The sequence below is a fragment of the Archocentrus centrarchus genome, unplaced genomic scaffold, assembly GCF_007364275.1.
Source record: "Archocentrus centrarchus isolate MPI-CPG fArcCen1 unplaced genomic scaffold, fArcCen1 scaffold_44_ctg1, whole genome shotgun sequence".
In the NCBI taxonomy this organism is placed as follows: Eukaryota; Metazoa; Chordata; class Actinopteri; order Cichliformes; family Cichlidae; genus Archocentrus; species Archocentrus centrarchus.
In genome coordinates, this window is record NW_022060270.1 from 319879 (window position 1) to 338521 (window position 18643).

Below are 18643 nucleotides of genomic sequence, written 5' to 3' on the forward strand. Positions count from 1 at the left end.
GCCCACCCATTTCTTTACTTTTCTCTAGGATATTCTTTCATATCCTAGGAGCTTTTTTGTTCCATATAAACTGAAAAACTGAAGCATCCAGTGACTGGAAAAACTGTTTTGGGATAAATACTGGTATGCACTAAAAAAGGTACAAGAATTTTGGTAACACATTCATCTTGATACAGCTAATCTTGCCTGCTAGAGACAGTGGCAGCATAGACCAACACTGTAAGTCCTGAGTCAACTGTCAAGTAAAGGAGTGAAATTGGCTTTAAAAAGGTGTGAGTAATTCTTAGTACTTTTGGCACCTCTGCATGTGACCGAAAGTCTGTACTTAAGTAGAAGTACAAGTACTTGTGTTAAAAAATACTTTGGTAAAAGTCAAAGTACTGGTTCAACTTCTTTACTTAAGTAAAAGTAAAAAAGTACAAACTCTGAAATTTACTCAAAGTAAAAAAGTAAAAGTAACTTTTTTGGAGGACGTTTCTACCTGCTATTTTTGTGTAAAGCTAACTGAACCTCGTTATATATTATATTAAAAATGTAAAATAATGCATGAGAATAGAAATGTTATTCCAATCTAAATTTTAATTCTAATGAATGCACTCAGCTTGAATCATTACATAGGACACAAACTGTGAAAGGCAATTTAAACACAGCTCTGTTCTCTGTGTCCTCCATAGTAGAGGGTGACTGTGCCTCCACCTAAACACCAACATGAGGATACTCAGGGGTTACAGTGGGATTCAGAAGGTGGAGGAACCCTAAGATCAGCTGTAGTGGCTCTGCATGGGGAGAAGAATCACAACTTTCTATTGTGAGCTCCAGTAAATGATGTTGTGTGCAGGCTGTGATCAGCGTTTTTTTTTAATGAACAATAATGCCTCTTAATCAGATGATTGTTCCACTGTTGTCCTTTTGGCTTGTGTGTCTCTTTTTTTGTTTAGGTTTGTGCTGAAGTCCACGGTATCACAAATGTCAGCCTATGTAACCAGTTCTATGCTGATCTTGACAAACGCACACCTAGACTGTCGGCTTTGTAGCGGTACAGAAAAAAGGCAGCACGCACAGGAAAGATATCAGGTACACTGCGTGATGAGATCCAAGTGAGATATCAGATGACTTTATTCTAATTAAGCTCCTAAGGACAGTTGTGTCTAAATGTGTCAGCGTCATCATCAAAATAAATATTGTGTACAATATAATCTCCCAAAACATGCTGACTTGCTTTAAGTCAGTTATAAACACAGAACAACAATTTACTGTCATTGATGTATTTTAGGAAATGTTGAGTTAATTTTCCCTCTCCTTTGTGCCTTTTTCAGCTGGAGAAGACAGATGATCATCAACACTCCTGTTGTGCTTGTAACAGCGGTGTAGATGTTGTTGTTCAAGTCCAGTTAACATCACTCCTGCAAGCACTGCAACGGTGGTGGAAGATGATCATGTAAAAAGTGAAATCCCCATGTGGACCGATGCATTTACATTGTTGTTTGGATTGACACGTTGCATTTGGACTGCCCGAGGGAACCTGTTCACACTTTGACCTTCATTCAGAAGATCCTGATGGGTCTGGATGGCAAAGAACTGAAACCGTGACTTCTCAGTCTAAATAATGAACTGTTTCTAACAGAGTAAGTAATGTTTCGTGCAACTGTTTTTTATTTATTTTTTTATTTAAACATTTATTTAAATTAGGACAATGCACATTAATCAACATGTCTGCAATAAGCATCAATGTAAATATGCCAGAGTTAGCACAAAAGCTAATTTTCATCCCTTGTCCTAAGGCAGGTAAGATCAAAAAACATCCAACGAGATAAAGAGCAGAAAATAATACAAACATCATACAATAATACAACATCTGTTTCTTGTTTGCATGCATGTACACCTGCAAATATGTTTGTGGTTTCAAGTTCCATGACTTGACAGTATGCTGAATGCATCATTGGACTTTAATCAAACTGTCACAACTAGCGGTCAGGAAAGCTAAGTGGACCCAAGAGCAGAGGCGGATGCGAAAACGTGAGTGATTCACAAACGATTTATTAGAAAGACAGTGGGAGATATGGTTAGCACTGGGGGTTTGCAGAGGAATCCGGCGTGGTGACTGGTTGTTGATGGCTTTCTCGGGACTCCGATTCCAGGGGGAATGGGAATTCTCACTAGGGAGAGGAGGAGATGGCTGGTAGTGAGTTTTCTGGAGATTGGCAGTGAATTGAAAGTTCCAAACAAAAAGAGTCAATCTTACTTGAGTCCGGGAATCGAGGAGTCCGGCAGGGGAGGCACGTAAGGGCAGTAGGGGTTTGGATGGTCCATGGGGGGGCAGGCAGAAAGCAGTGAGTGTGAAAGGTAACCAGCACGTAGTGCCTGACGAGCGGATCCACGAGGGCAGGCAGGCTGAGGCAAGTTAAAGCTTCCTAGAGACACACAGAGGCATAAACACCTGATGGGCAGTAAACACTATGCACATCGTGAGTTGGCTGGAGGTCGTTACCACTGTGGTTGAATGACACTCTGGTGGAGACCAAGGGTAACACCTGGACCTTAAATGCAGGGCTAATCGCTGCACCACAGAAACCAGGTGCGCAGGATTACCCAGCTTAGACGTCAGGCTCCGCCTTGAAGTAGCAACACACAGCACGACCTGCCCCCTGGAAAAGGAAGAGAGAGAGAGAGAGAGAGAACCACCACAAGAAAACCCCTGCATCCTTACACAAACAGTTTACATTTGATACATAAGTTTATTAATATTTCCTGCTCTCCAAATATGTAGTTGGCTCAAATTTGCACAGTTTCCAAAAGAAACAGATAAAGAAGGGAGATCAATTTGTGAGATAATTGTTTAATTTATTTCTTATTTTGGTAAGTTTTTTTTTTTTTTTAATCAAGTCTTATGTTTTTCAGTCTCAATGTATTTGACACAACCAGACCTCATGTTCTCTGTCACACACACACACAGTCACTTATACACTCCTACAGTTCACTATCATCCACATTTACCCATAGCCATCAAGAGTTGTTTTACTTTGTCTGGAGTCCTGCTTGTGAGTGCAGAGGTGCTTTCTTGTGCTGTGTATGTGCAGGTTTTCCTTTGTGTCAATGATTTCCCCCTGATTTCTGAGGCAGGGCTGATCTGTAAGTTTTTGGAAAAGAAAATCTGAATACATTTGTTTCTTCATGTCATCTAAGACAGATAGCTAGAGCACTTAGAAATATGAAAAATGACCAAAAATGTTTTTGATTAAAGAATTTCATGACAATAAAGGTTTTTACATTTTACTGTTGGACTTTTGTGTTTTTTGAGTGTTCTGTACTTAAATAAGTTATAAGCATGTTTATATTTTTTGAGTTGCTAGAGCTCGTTTAAAATAAGTACCTCTGCATCAATGTCATTATGTATGTTAAACTATCAAATAATATTAATTTTAAAAATAGTTTTAGGTAGAGTGTACTTAAAAATTTCACAACACCTTTCAAATTTTAAGTATGAATACCTAATAATTTTTGCATTGTAACTTACTTAAGAAAAATAAGTAAGTTGACTCAAATATTGTGAGGTATTGGGTTTCCAAATAAGTTTTGAGTACTCTGAACTTGTTTGGGTGTACAGTGTAGTTACGCTGCAATAGGCATAGGCTGCTGGGGGAGGGGGCTTGCCGTCAAGCACTCAACATTTCTCTTTCACTCCTTTCTTTTCACTCCCAGCGTGTTTATTTACTTAGACTCTATTTAATAACTTGGAATAGTTTAACTCTGCCTTTTTCACCCATAGTGTGTCTTTTGTCCCGTCTCCCTCTGTCTCTCTTTGCCATCAGCCCAACTCTTCTCCGTGGATGGCAGTCCCTCCCTCAGCCTGGCTTGAGGTTTCTTCCTGGTAAAAATTGTTCCTTTCTACTTTTGCCAAGTACTTGCTCATGGGGGGAGGGGAAGGGGGGTGTCAACAGATTGTTTGTATTTCTATCTAATACGATCTTCACTTTACAATAAAAAGTGCCTTCTCGATGTGAACTGGTGACATAAAAAATAACTGAGTTGAATCGACCTGAATTTTGGTCTAGACTCTTATTTTTTTTATTAATTTTTTTGTTATTGTTGAATCGTGACCACTGACCTTCCACGTGAGGCCTGCAGTTGTTTTATTCAACTCAGTTTTATTTATATAGCACCAAATCACAACAGTCATCTCAAGGTGTTTTATACTGTAAGAGAAAAATCACACAATGATTACAGAGAAAACCCAACAGTCAAAATGGCCCCTGTGTGCAAGCACATGGTGACGGTGGATGGATTCCTTTTAACGGGAAGGGGTGAGGGGAAGGAGACAGAGCAACAGACATGCTGTGGAAGAGAGCCAGAGATTAATAATAACTAATGATTAGATGCAGAGTGGTGTACAAACAGAGTGAAAATAAGTGATTGAAAAAAATATTCAGCGCATCATGGGCAGCCCCCAGCAGCCGAGGCCTGTTGCAGCAATAAGTAAGGGATCTTTCCAGATCACCTGATCCAGCCCTAACTTATTAATGCTGGGGTAGACCTTGTGGGTTTTCTGACATCCTGGCCAGGTTATCCATATATTCTTGGACTAATTTTGGTATGGCTGGCCACTCCTGGGAAGGTTCACGACTGTTCTGATTTTTCCCATTTGTGGTTAATTGCTTTTAAGTTTGCCTTAAATTACACCTATGCTAGTCGCTCAACCACATGTAATTATTCTGGTTTAATCACTGCAGCGATTTAATATGTCTTATACTTAAATGCTTGGCTATTTGTAGCAAAATGCTGCCATCAGTTTCTATGAAACTATGCAACTGCTGTCCATGGTGCTGACCGTGGTTCTGATCTGGGTTTACTGTTTGTAAAGCAAGCGATAGACAGGTGACTTGTCTAAGTTTTACCCCGCCTTCATCCCATGATGGCTGGGTCCTATTAAAGACCAGCTTACCCATATGGCACCAAAAAAAAGAAAAAAGATAGATACTTAAACTCCTTACATGGGTCACTGTGATATGACCACTGCTGCAGTGCAGAATGAACCGCAGTGAGGGTGAGGCTGTTAAATTGCTGCATCAGTGAGTGACTATTTGAACATCAAAAGGTGACTTCACCAATGGAACTTTGGAATTCTCTCTTTGATCCAGTAGCTGTGATATGTCAAAGGAAACACGAGTGTAACTACAGGACGGAGTTCTGCTCTCACATCGATGTCCGCCTTCGGAGGGAGAGGTCAAGCACTAGCTTTTCACTTTAATCGTCTTTTTATTTCGTTACATTTCAAATAACAGGTACCAACAGGTATGGCGAGCTTTTGCTGTGATCAGGCTTGTGAAGTGCATTTTTTCTTTGTGCTTTGTTTAAACAACATAATCTTCATTAGTAAACGTTATCACGCTTGTTACAAGTTAAATGGTAAAGCATGTTAGGGAGCGAGTTTTCACTCATTTAACTGAAAGAGTTTCTTTGATGACAATTTGAGGTTTGATTTTGATACATTTGCACCTAAGTGGAAACAAATGCCTTTCTGTCCTCACTCCATTTTCTTAATTTCACAGTCTTTAACGCAATGACAGAGTTACAAAGTTGTAATATATCACATATAGCTAATATTTTAAAATGCACTTCAAATCTTTGTTTTTGGTCAAACTTGTAGCAAAGTGGCATTCAGAGTGCTTCTTCTCCCACTGGATATATCCTTTTTCTGTTACATGGCACTGAACAGGAGTGGCCCTCCAATCTCATTGTACATTCTGTATAATGACAATAAAGGCATTCTATTCTATTCTATGTTGATAGTTTTAAATGACAGTGATTAACACTAACTTACAATTGCAGTCACAAGTTTACACACACACACACACACTCTCTCTCTCTCTCATGCTGGGCAGGAATGTGATGGAAATTTTAGTCTTTCGGGGACATCTTTGAACTGAGTGGAATGATTGTGCCACGTGCATGTAGGAGTCAAATATGGGTGTATGTGGATTGTATTGGTTCTTGGGGTTGTGGGCGTGTTTGCGGTTATTTGTAATTGTGCTCAGCTGTTTACGGTGGCTGGCTGGAGTAATGGCGTGGGGTGAGCTATGGGAGCAAAATCTTCAGTTTTTTTTAATATAGCTACTGTATTTTGTAGGAGTTTTAATATTTGTATGAATGTTTTTATTGGACTACCGTTATTGCTAACAATAATAAAGTAATTAAATGAAGCCTTACGGGTAGTTGTATTTGGTGTGCGCGTCAGATATCACTGAGCAGTCCTTACCTTTAAATATAACCTCTACCTCTTCTCCCCTCTTTCTTCTTGTGTCGCCAACAAACTGAGGATGTCTGTGAGATCACAGATTTCCTCAGTCTCCACAATCAGCTGAGTGTAGGGATTTGAGTACCTGTCTGTCCTCCAGAAAATAAAAGTCAGGGTTTGAGAGCCCACGCAGAAGCCCAGTAACAACAGGACATTATCAGGAACCTCTGGAGCTGAAAAATGAAGCTAAACAAGGGGCAAATACTGGCTTCCAAAGAAACTCAGTTCCCATACACTCCCATGTTAACATTTCCAGCTTTACCGCATTAATAAACAGCCCGGCCACTATGGACAGTTTCCCAACAACTCTGGAAGTCTATTGCTGACTCAAGTGTTCGTGATTGACTTTCCCACAGTAATACTTGGATATCCAGCCCTCTGAATATCACATGTTGATACTTCCTGGTCTGACTGATCGATCAGGGGTTATATCTATCATTATTCTCATGTGTTCATGAGAATAATGAGCACAGTGACTTTTGGTCAGTCGTGTAATTATGTGTCTTTAATCTGTTAAACAGAAAACGTCTGTTGGCTGGGAAAATGACACGAACAAAATAGACTCTGTGGCACATTCAGCGTGTAGGACATGCCGGCCTCTTTATCAGTGCTTCATATTCACATGCCACATTTACATATGAATTGATATCTCATATGAGGACCTTTGAAGCACAAACAACTCTATTTCCCACCCCCTTGCATGCTTTGTCACTGAGGAGATTCTAGAGATCCTTCCAGCAGCTCAAAGCAGGATGTCTGAGGACTTAACGTGTGCTCCAAGATCAGGAAGGAATTTCAGCCATTGGACCAAAGCTGAGTTTTCCCTCACAATGCTTGTCTTTGCAGTCTGTCATACTTGCAGTGTAAATATTTCATATCAGCATTAACAACTCAAATGATTTAATACCTGGAACACAATATCATACAGTATCATAACGACTCAGAGTTCTGGTGTGAGGAAAATATCAGTAACGAGTTATTATGAAAACAATCCTCAGAAAATGGAGACTCTAGAACTTCACAGGCTGGTGTCAGATGTCTTTGTCTTCTGAGCGCTGACTGAGTTTGGTAGTGTTGCAGTGTTATGCTGAGTGTCCTTACAGAAGTATACAGCGGGGTTTTTACAAGCCCACATTGCCACCTCTCCTCTTTCTCCAGCTTTTCCAGGACTCAAACTTGACAGCCGGCTGTTATGGCTCAGCCCTGCTCGACTCAGGTAGCGGTCTCTTATCCTCTCTGCTTGGTTAAGGGCCTCGTGGTTCAGAGTTTGGCTGGAAAGGTACGCGGCAACGTTTCTGGTCCGATAGCCCTCCTCCCTGCTGCGTCCCAGTAACATGGATATATTGGGGTTCCGCAGAGCGTAGATCAGAGGATTAATGGCTCCATTTGCCCAGGCTAGCCAAATGGCCACGGTGTCCATTGCAGGATTAAATGTGTAGTTCCCTATTGCAGTAACCAGCCCCATCAGACAATATGGCCCCCAGCAGAAAATAATGAAAACAATCATTATCAGAACTGTGGTGGCTGTTCTCATTTCACTGTAAAATCGAAGCAAGTATGCGTATGTGGTCACAGGCCTGACTCGTATCTCAGAGAGCCGAACAGTCTTACAGATGTTGTAATGGCAGAAACACATCAGGCAAAAAGGCAGCAAATAGCATACGATGATTAGACAGATGCTATAAGCTGTCCCCATGTGTGAGGTACCAGAGTGGAATACATACATGCAGTGGTAAAAACCCTGCTTATGGATTTCTGTAGGTGTTCGAAACACCAGATACCAAGGCAGAGAGAAGATTACTGCCGTTAACCACACTGCAATCAACAACTGAGTCGCTTTCTGTCGCCCTATTTTGGCCTGTGGCTGTCTGACTATGGAATAGTACCTATCAAAGGAGATCAAGGTCATAGTTAGAGTGGAGATGATACCAAAGCAGGTGTTGAAAAAGCCATTGGCCACACAGAACTGATCTCCAAACATCCAGACTCCATCCTTACTGAAAAGCATAACGAAAGAGAAAGGCAGACACAAGACAGCGGTGAGGAAGTCCGACAGCGACAGTGACATGATGAAAGCATTGGTCACCGTTCGGAGTTGCCTGTGCTTGATGATAACAACGACAACTGCCGAGTTACCGAGGCTGGAGAGAAGGAAGATGGAGAGCAGTACCAGTGCCTGAGCGGCCACCATGATTCCCTGGAGAACAGAGTTCCTCTCAGCAGCGTTCAGCACAGATGGGGTTGATTCCTGATGGACATGACCAAATTCAATTCCTCTCTGGTCTCTGGAGGCTGACAGATTTCCTGTGGTTTGCACTATGACCTCTGTGGTGGTAGTCATTGGGCTGGTCACCATGGAAATAACCCTGCAGAACAAGATAGGAAAATTACTGTATAAAAAAAATGTGGGTACAACACACCATCATTGTTTCTAATATCCCTGCTCACACTGCTGCAGCTGCAGGGTGTGATATTGACTGATACCAGTGTGATACAATACCTGAATAGAAATATAACATGAAAAGCAGTTCTTAATGTCTGTACTCATCCTTTCACTTCAATAATGATGAATTCTGTTAAAGTACAATAAAGTAACTGAGCTAAATGTCATTAGTTAGTAGGCAAATCTTAATGCTTAATTTAACCTGAGACCAGCACTGTGGATCTGAGTGTTGTGTAGGTACAGTCTGACAGTAACTCATCCATTTCATTAACTGCTTATCCAAGCCGGGGCCTGCCCCAACTTTTAATGGGTGAAATGGTAAATGGTAAATGGACTAGTTCTTATATAGCGCTTTTCTACTCAGAGTCAGAGCACTCAAAGCGCTTATGCTACATGTTTTACATTCACCCATGCACTCCCATTCATACAAGCACTTCCATGTTTACTAAGCTAAGTGCTTTTTAATTAGCTAACATTCACACACATTCACACTCCGACAGGACGGTCGGAGAGCAACTTGGGGTTAAGTATCTTGCCCAAGGATACATTGGCATGTAGCCTGGAGTAGCCAGGAATTGAACCGCTGACCTTCCGATCAGTAGGTGACCCGCTCTACCTACTGAGCTACAGCCACCCCAGGCAGGGTAGATCCTGGATAAGTTGCCAGTCTACTGCAGGGCTGACAGAGAGACATGCATTAACACCTACAACACTGGAGGAAGCCAGAAAGAACCCCCACGGGCACAATGCAGACTCCACAGAGAAGCTGGCCATTGGGTTCAAATGCAGAGCCTTCTTGCTGTGAGGCAACAGTGTTAATCACTATTCAATTCAATTTTCAATTCAATTTTATTTATATAGCGCCAAATCACAACAAACTGTCGCCTCAAGGCGCTTTGTATTGTGGGTAAAGACCCTACAATAATACAGAGAAAACCCAACAGTCAAAACGACCCCCTATGAGCAGCACTTGGCGACAGTGGAAAGGAAAAACTCCCTTTTAACAGGAAGAAACCTCCAGCAGAACCAGGCTCAGGGAGGGGGGGTCATCTGCCGCGACCGGTTGGGCTGAGAGGAGAGAAAGACATGCTGTGGAAGAGAGCCAGAGATTAATATCAATTAATGATTAAATGCAGAGTGGAGTATAAACAAAGTAAATAAGGTGAATGAGAAACAGTGCATTATGTGAACCCCCCAGCAGACTAGGCCTATAGCAGCATAACTAAGGGATGGTTCAGGGTCACCTGATCCAGCCCTAACTATAAGCTTTATCATAAAGGAAAGTTTTAAGCCTAATCTTAAAAATAGAGAGGGTGTCTGTCTCCCGAATCCAAGCTGGAAGCTGGTTCCACAGAAGAGGGGCCTGAAAGCTGAAGGCTCTGCCTCCCATTCTACTCTTAAGTATCCTAGGAACCACAAGTAAGCCAGCAGTCTGAGAGCGAAGTGCTCTGCTGGGGTGATATGGTACTATGAGGTCTTTGAGATAAGATGGTGCCTGATTATTCAAGACCTTGTATGTGAGGAGAAGAATTTTAAATTCTATTCTAGATTTAACAGGGAGCCAATGAAGAGAAGCCAATATGGGAGAAATCTGCTCTCTCTTTCTAGTCCCTGTCAGTACTCTAGTTGCAGCATTTTGGATCAGCTGAAGGCTTTTCAGGGAGCTTTTAGGACAGCCTGATAATAATGAATTACAATAGTCCAGCCTAGAAGTAATAAATGCATGAATGAGCTTTTCAGCATCACTATGAGAAAGGATGTTTCTAATTTTAGAAATATTGCGCAAATGCAAAAAAGCGGTCCTACATATTTGTTTAATATGTGCATTGAAGGACATATCCTGGTCAAAAATGACTCCAAGATTTCTCACAGTGTCACTGGAGGCCAAAGTAATGCCATCCAGAGTAAGTATCTGGTTAGACACCATGTTTCTAAGATTTGTGGGGCCGAGAACAAGAATTTCAGTTTTATCTGAATTTAGAAGCAGGAAATTAGAGGTCATCCAGGCCTTAATATCTTTAAGACATTCCTGCAGTTTAATTAATTGATGTGTGTCATCTGGCTTCATTGATAGGTAAAGCTGAGTATCATCTGCATAACAATGAAAATTGATGCAGTGCTTTCTAATAATACTGCCTAAGGGAAGCATGTATAATGTAAATAAAATTGGTCCTAGCACAGAACCCTGTGGAACTCCATAATTAACCTTACTGTCTGAAGAAGACTCCCCATTTACATGAACAAATTGGAGTCTATGAGATAAATATGATTCAAACCACTGCAGTGCAGTACCTTTAATACCTATAGTATGCTCTAATCTCTGTAATAAAATGTTATGGTCAACAGTATCAAAGCTGCACTGAGGTCCAACAGGACAAGAACAGAGATGAGTCCACTGTCAGAGGCTGTAAGAAGATCATTTGTAACCTTCACTAATGCTGTTTCTGTACTGTGATGAATTCTGAAACCTGACTGAAACTCTTCAAATAAACCGTTCCTCTGCAGATGATCAGTTAGCTGTTTTACAACTACTCTTTCAAGAGTCTTTGAGAGAAAAGGAAGGTTGGAGATTGGCCTATAATTAGCTAAGACAGCTGGGTCAGTGATGGCATTTTAAGTAGAGGTTTAATTACAGCCACCTTGAAGGTCTGTGGTACATAGCCAACTAATAAAGACTGATTGATCATTTTTAAGATTGAAGCATCAATAATTGGAAAGACTTCTTTGAACAGTCTAGTAGGAATGGGATCTAACAAACATGTTGCTGGTTTGGAGGAAGTAACTATTGAAGTTAACTCTGAAAGATCAACTGGAGCAAAAGAGTCTAAACAAATACCAGCAGTGCTGAAAGCAGCCGAACATGAAGAATAATCTTTGAGATGGTTATGAATAATTTTTTCTCTAATGTCTAAAATTTTATTTGTAAAGAAATCCATGAAGTCACTACTAGTTAACGTGAAAGGAATACTCGGCTCTACAGAGCTCTGACTCTTTGTCAGCCTGGCTACAGTGCTGAAAACAAACCTGGGGTTGTTCTTATTTTCTTCAATTAATGATGAATAGTAAGATGTCCTAGCTTTACGGAGGGCTTTTTTTACAACTAGTTACCGCTGCCTGAGGACTAAGACTGAAAGGTTGAAGAAGAGTTTTTACCCACAAGCCATCCGTCTGCTCAACTCTGAGCCCTAACTGGACCATTATTGCACAATGTAAATATTATAATTTATAAAAGTGTGTATAGTGTATAGTATATAGAGTATAGTGTATAGTGTGAATTACTTTTTTTTTTAATTTTTATTCTTCTTATTTATATATGTGTGTGTATATATGGTTGCAGGTACAAAATACATTTCACTGTGCATTGTACTGTGTATAACTGTGCATGTGACAAATAAACACTATCTTAATCTTAATCTAATCTTAACACATCATGATGTCTTCAGTCACTTGGACACTTTACCTCCTCTGCCATCACTTTATCCATACAGTCCAGATACATTTTATTTATTACACTCACCCATATAATGCATACCGTGTATGCTGTGTACCTTACCGGCTACAAATGTATATAATGTTTTGATATCTGTATATAGTGTTTTGATGTGTGTGTATATGTGTGTATATGTACATGTGTGTATTGACATTGATATATATTTTATGTATATAGTGCTATGTATATGTGTATAGTTTTTTTCTATTTTTTTTTTTATTCTATTCTATTTTTAGTTCAATTGTTTTTACTCATCCTTTACATTTTTCTCTGTACTGAGCTGCTGTAATGCGCAAGTTTCCCCGTTGTGGAATCATTAAAGTTTTATCTTATGTTATCTTAACTGCCAATAACAAGTCGAGCCTGGCTGGTGGCACTGTAGTCGGCAAAAGACTTAAATAATAACTTGCTTGTAGAATAGACTCATGGCTGTTTTAGATCAAATTGAATATAACCAATATTTCGATCTTTCATGGTATACGCTGGCAGATCAAAATTGTAACAAAAGTGTTGTGTGAATAATAGAGACTAATAAATTGGCATGAAATTGTTAGTAAGAGTTGCAACTAAAAGTGTGAAGGAGGAGGCATCTGTGTGTGTATGGGGGAGCAAGTGGGCTGATACTACAGTGAAAAAAAGGGGATGAAATACTAAAGAAACCGGTAAAACAGAATTAAGGGTGAATAAAGTCCAGAGCACAAATATCAAGGTTGCAGTAAATGTAACACAGAGGTTCCAAACTGAAAGGCATCTCAGAAACGTCTGGTTTCTTCATTTTTTGGTTTAAATTCTAACTTACAAATATGTTAATATATCACGATACACTGTAGACCCACTTAATTTTTGGATTTCGGTATTCTTTAGAATAATGGAGCTACAGTGATCAGAAAAAGACAAAACTTGTAAGGCTCAGCCTGAAAATAATAGTGCAGCAGTGTTTTCTGCCCGCAGGCTTGTGTTAACAGAAAGTAAACGTGCAGGTCATCTGTGCTGCACTCAGGAACCACGGGGACGCTTAAAGGCAGCTTTATCGCTGAGTCGTTGATTTTTAATCATGACTGCGACTCTTCTAGAAAAACAGCTACACAGCTGAGGTGGGAACAGCTGGGAGAACAGCTGCAGCTTATTACAGGCGATGAGACAGAGGAAGTAGACCTGAACAAGGGGTCACCAAAATAAAACAGGAAATAACTTACACTGAGACACGTGAGCCTGACGGAGAACACAGCGATATTATTACCAGAGCGCTGAGCTAAAGCAGCAGCATGAACGGAGAAGGCTACAAGTCCGCAGCACTGCGATAACACCGCACACACGAATAACAGAGAGCCAAATACCAGGAATACAGAACTATAATACAAAGAGTGAAAAGTAGACAAACACTAAGCTGTGAGAAACCCAAAGCCTGAGTCCGAGACTGAAACTTCATGAAACTGAATCTTAGCTGGACGCTTGTAGTTCTCATGTGTGTTATTATCAGGCGGCTTTGCTCTGCAGCTAACCGTCTGTTTGCTAAGGCATGACCCCCTTCTGTGTGCAGTCTTTACCTCTGTCAAACAGGCTTTGTGCTCGTCATTTTGCTGCTTGTTGCCCTCGCAGCCTGCTCCCCGCCGTGCTTCCAGGAAACACGCTGTATTCACGGCGGTCCCAGTGGACCTGCTAGAAGGCAGACATGTTCGGATGTGGGCCTTTCCAGTCTTTTGTATGGAGAACAAATTCAGTCCATGTCCGTGTTCAGAGCCCCTGCAGGAACAGGGAGCACCTCGCTGGTTGCTTCAGGTGTGGACTGAGCAGAGAGTCTCACCTTCTCTCCATGAAGAACCGCTCTGTAAGCTCACACAGCTGCTCCACAAAGCCAAGGTGAGACTGCCCCAGCTCATCCATCGCGTCTCTCCACTAGAACCTCTCGCTTTGTTAAGCCACGCCTTCTGCATGAACGCGCTTACAACCTGGTGCGACGTTTCATACAGTTGCCATGGTAACCTGTGAATAATTTTGCATCATCTGGACGTCCCTAAATAATGACATCATCAGATGCTCCTGCTGAGGCTTCGTTTCTATCATTTTCACAGCCAGACCAGCTGGTGTGTGTTCATCTTGTTCTGGGCAGAGGTTCTGCAGGACTCATTTTCAGAGAAATTAGTTCCTGTTTGTTAAACCGAAGAAACAGTTTTACGTGGTATCTGTAGGCACCCGTCACAGCCTGGCACACAAACTTACAATTGGTTCCCATTTTTTAGTTGAAATGCTAAACAGAACACAGTGTGACAGACATAAAATAGCATTTTTGCACAAAGTGATTCCCTAAGACCTCTGAGTGAAAACTTTTCCATAAATCAGCATGGTGTATAGTGTGTCCTTAAAAAAAATCTGAGGACACTGGACAAGTAGAGAACCAAAGAAAAAGTGGCAGGCCTAAAAAAAACTAGCTGTACTGTAGCAGATGAAGGGCATCTGAAGTTCATGCCCTTATCAGAAGCTGAAGCCTCATCATGGTTTCACTACAAGGGAAACAGGGAGAAGAGGCTGAAGTATCCCAGGTTAAAAGACAACTGGACTAAAAATCAGTGATTAATCCAATATTTTATTTTTTGGTTCCAATCATGATACAGAGAAGGTCAGGAGAGAGGTCTGTAGAATTCTGTAAAACACAGTGGAGACTGTGATATGGCTTGATGCTGCATTTCAGTGGTGTTGGGAATTATTCAGTTCAATTTTATTTATACAGCACTAATCATAACAACTGTTGCTTCAGTGAATGCAGAAAAGTACAATCAGATTGCACTGCCAGTGCAGTAAAAGCATGCCTGGATTGAAAAACACAAAATGGAACGCTATTACCTCTTTACCACTACTGCATACTTGGCACAGAGATGCAGAGGAGGGATTGTGTAATGATTGTAGGGTCTTTACCATACAATATAATGTGCCCTGAGGCACCTGTTTGTGATGATTTGGTGCTATATAAATAAAATTGAACAGATTTGGATTGATAGTGGATATACTGGACAAAGGATGTTGAATGTGTAGCTGCCAGGCAGGAGGAAAAGAGGAAGTCCAGATTCATGGATGCAGCGAAGGAGGACAGAAGAGTTGGTGGTGACAGAAGAAGATGCCAGAAATGTAGGTATGTGAGATGAAGGTAGAACGTGTGCTGTGGCATCTGTTATTCTCAATCACCCTTGGGGCGTATCCCATTTTGACTTCCAGGACTTCCAGGTCATACTCAGCCGGTTGGTTGTGGTGTTCCATGTATACCAGAGGTCCCCAACCCCCGGGCCCCGGACCGTTACCGGGCCGTGGGTCATTTGGTACTGGGCCGCGCAAGACTAAATAACTTACATTATTTCCATTTTACTTATCTGAGGCTGAACGATGTTTTATTTTGAAAAATTGGCGGATCCTCTCCGCTACATCCATCTATGACTCTCTTGACGTGTGTCGAGAGGCTTGTCTCGGTCACGTGATTGTCACCGCTAAAATTAAACCCACAAGCTTCGCTGGTTCCCTTACCTGCGTAATGAAATAGGTCAGTTGACCTACGTTACGCTCATTTTAATATTTGAGTGCTCAACAAGAGTAGAAAAAACCATACAAGAACTAGTCCATTTACATTTTTATTTAGCAGCACGGGGACAGCAGTGAGGCGGACTCAGCCATCAAGCTGACTGTCCGGCGCACAGAACAGCGGCTCTGCAGCCTCTCCTGTGAAATCAAAGCTTGTATTGGTGTGTGCCGGCCAAACCCAGCCAACCCACAGGCTAGCAAAAATGAAAAGCAGAGAAGCTCAGGGCTCACAATGATCCAGCGTTATGGTGAGTTGTATTTTTTATGCGAATTATACAGTAAAAATTGCCTCAGTTGAAGTCACAGAAATCGGATTTTCGCTCTAGTCGGGTGGCTTCTGCAGGTCCTTATTTTTCCTGACATTAATTACAATAAAATCATCACCTGAATCAGTCAGATATTTACCTACCTCAGATTAAAAAAATCTGCTCCCATTGTAATGCATTTCCAATTAAATGTGATCCATAAGTCGGATGAGTTTAGCGCTAACGTCCTCCTCAGCTCCCGTCCCCCCACTTCCATGTATCGGCTCGTTCTTGCACAATGCCTGGAGATCGCTTTAGTGGCTCTATCAGTGCATTTCACCGGAGACAATCATGGCAAGCGTAAGCTACAAACTCGCACTTACAAGCAAAAATAGGTGATTATAAAATTTGCAGAAGCAAATCCAGAGATGAAGCAGGAGCAGCTGCAGCGAAATTCGATACTAGACCCCAAACTGTCGGATATTTTGAAGAAACTGACTTACACTTATGACGGATTTATTTTTATTTATTTATTTATTTTTACGTTGGATGAAATTCCATGGGGCTGAGGAGATTTCTACTGTATGCATGTTATTAAGGTGTATCTTATTTTGAAGGCGTGTTTAAACGTTGCCATGGCGACCAGAGATCGTTGTGGCGTATTTATCCGCCACACCTTAAAGGCCGGTCCGTGGAAATATTTTCTAACACTAAACCGGTCCGTGGCTCAAAAAAGGTTGGGGACCACTGATGTATACCTTGTCTGCTAGCGTCTTGCACTCTGCTATTATGTGCTGGATTGTCTCAGGGGCATTTCTCCACAGCCTGCACCTGGGGTCTTGCCTGCTGTGGTGTTACAGCTGCGTGCTGTGGGATGTAACAGTGATAGACCCCCGCCTCCATTGATCTTGTGCTCAGAGCTTGTTCCTGTGCTGCTGTGATTAGTGCCTCTTTCAGCCCAGCTTTGTCCAGCCATTGGTAGGATTTTTCGATAACTGCCACTTCTTCTATGTGCTGGTGGTACATGCTGTGCAGAGGCCTGTATTCCATGATGGTTCCTGTTCTTTTTCCTCTTCTTTCTCGGGTTTCTGCTGCCTGAGTCATTCACTAATGCAACATACCAGTTAGGTAGGTGCTGACTGTCTGGATCTTGTTATTCCCATTCAGCTGACTCTTCAAGACTTGCCTTACACTCTGCAGGTATTTGGCGGTTGCAGCTTTCCTAGTTGCCTCTTCATGGTTCCCATTTACCTGTGGAATTCCAGTGTACTTGTTGCTATCCTCATTGTCTGCAATGGTGCCTTCTGGTAGTGCAAATCCCTTAGTTCTGACTACCTTCCCTCTGTGGACTCCTTCTTCAGATGTCTTCTTTTTCCTCAGAGAGCTGGGAAGAGAACTCTGAAATTCTCCAGGCAGATTCTTTTATACTCATGCAGCACTCATGGACTCATGGATGCATTGGGGGCTGAAGCCCTGCTGCTCAGCTGCACAGGTGCCACTCCAGTCAGTGTGTCAAGTGTTGGCTGAAAGACAAACCCAACAGAAGGGTATAGAGCAGGGGTGGGCAACTCCAGGCCTCAAGGGCTGGTGTCCTGCAGGTTTTAGACGTGTCTCTGTTTCAACACACCTGAGTCAAATATAGAAGTCATTAGCAGGACTCTGTAGAACTTGACTGCATACTGATGAGGTAATTCAGCCATTTGATTCAGGTGTGTTGGATCAGGGACACATGTAAAACCTGCAGGACACCGGCCCTTTAGGCCTGGAATTGCCCACCCCTAGTATAGAGGGTATAGATGGAGGGGAAGGAAGGGTGCACAGTGAACAGCTGCTTCTTTGCCAGTCTTGGATGCTTGAAAAGGCCTGAGAGGTGAGGTGAGGTGAGGTGAGGCGCGGCTGCATTGGCAACAAGAGATCACAGTCTTTGTTGCCCTCCTTGTCTCCCTTCACCAGTTTGGGACCAGCGCTGAGCTGGCTGAGCTGGAAAGTGAAGCTCTAGTTGCAGCAGTTGGCCAGGATGGACAACATGCTGGTGAGGTACTGCCCTGGATTCTCCAGTTGTAGCCAAGCCATAACCTGGACATCAGTGAGTCCTGCAGCTTGTATCCCAGAATGATGGAGTCATCCTCCTCCTCTTACACTTTGAATTCACTGTCCATGGACAGCTGTGGGCTGAGGGTGGAGTGTTGCAACTTTGCGTGGCTGGGTGAGAGAGGAACTTGGGGATCCTTTTAGTTATTTCAGCTACGGGGCAGAGTCACTTCCCAATGGGACTGAGAGTCTGATGGAGGACCGGGTGGAGTGGGGGATAGAGGGAAGGAGCATGTCGTTCAGACAGCTGGGGGGTGGAGCAGCATTTGGCCAGAGGTGAAACAATTATGGGAGACACACCAGCAACTAGACTCAGAGGGGCCAGAATAGGAGGAAGAGGAGGGGCTGTACAGGGAGCTACAGGGGTTGGACAATGAAATTGAAACACCTGGTTTTAGACCACAATAATTTATTAGTATGGTGTAGGGCCTCCTTTTGCGGCCAATACAGCGTCAATTCGTTTTGGGAATGACACATACAAGTCCTGCACAGTGGTCAGAGGGATTTTAAGCCAT

The 18643-nt window shown here is 42.1% G+C and overlaps 1 protein-coding gene and 1 long non-coding RNA gene across 2 annotated transcripts; one reads left to right on the forward strand and one right to left on the reverse strand.

Annotated features, from left to right (window-relative positions):
• Positions 1-945: 945 nt before the first annotated feature.
• LOC115777181 (uncharacterized) lies at positions 946-4002 on the forward strand. The gene is made up of 3 exons (XR_004019596.1): positions 946-1074; positions 1317-1625; positions 3810-4002. It is a non-coding gene; the product is annotated as an uncharacterized LOC115777181 (long non-coding RNA).
• gpr135 (G protein-coupled receptor 135) lies at positions 1775-14186 on the reverse strand. The gene is made up of 5 exons (XM_030725017.1): positions 13773-14186; positions 6254-8658; positions 2489-2645; positions 2243-2411; positions 1775-2156 (listed from the first exon to the last, which is right to left on the reverse strand). Exon 2 carries the CDS (start codon positions 8646-8648, stop codon positions 7311-7313), a length of 1338 nt encoding a protein of 445 aa, XP_030580877.1. The 5' UTR covers positions 8649-8658; positions 13773-14186; the 3' UTR covers positions 1775-2156; positions 2243-2411; positions 2489-2645; positions 6254-7310.
• Positions 14187-18643: the final 4457 nt, after the last annotated feature.

Bases quoted from the DNA above. Each gene is read 5' to 3' on its own strand.
- gpr135 (XM_030725017.1), bottom strand. From the start codon at position 8,648: ATGGTGACCAGCCCAATGACTACCACCACAGAGGTCATAGTGCAAACC.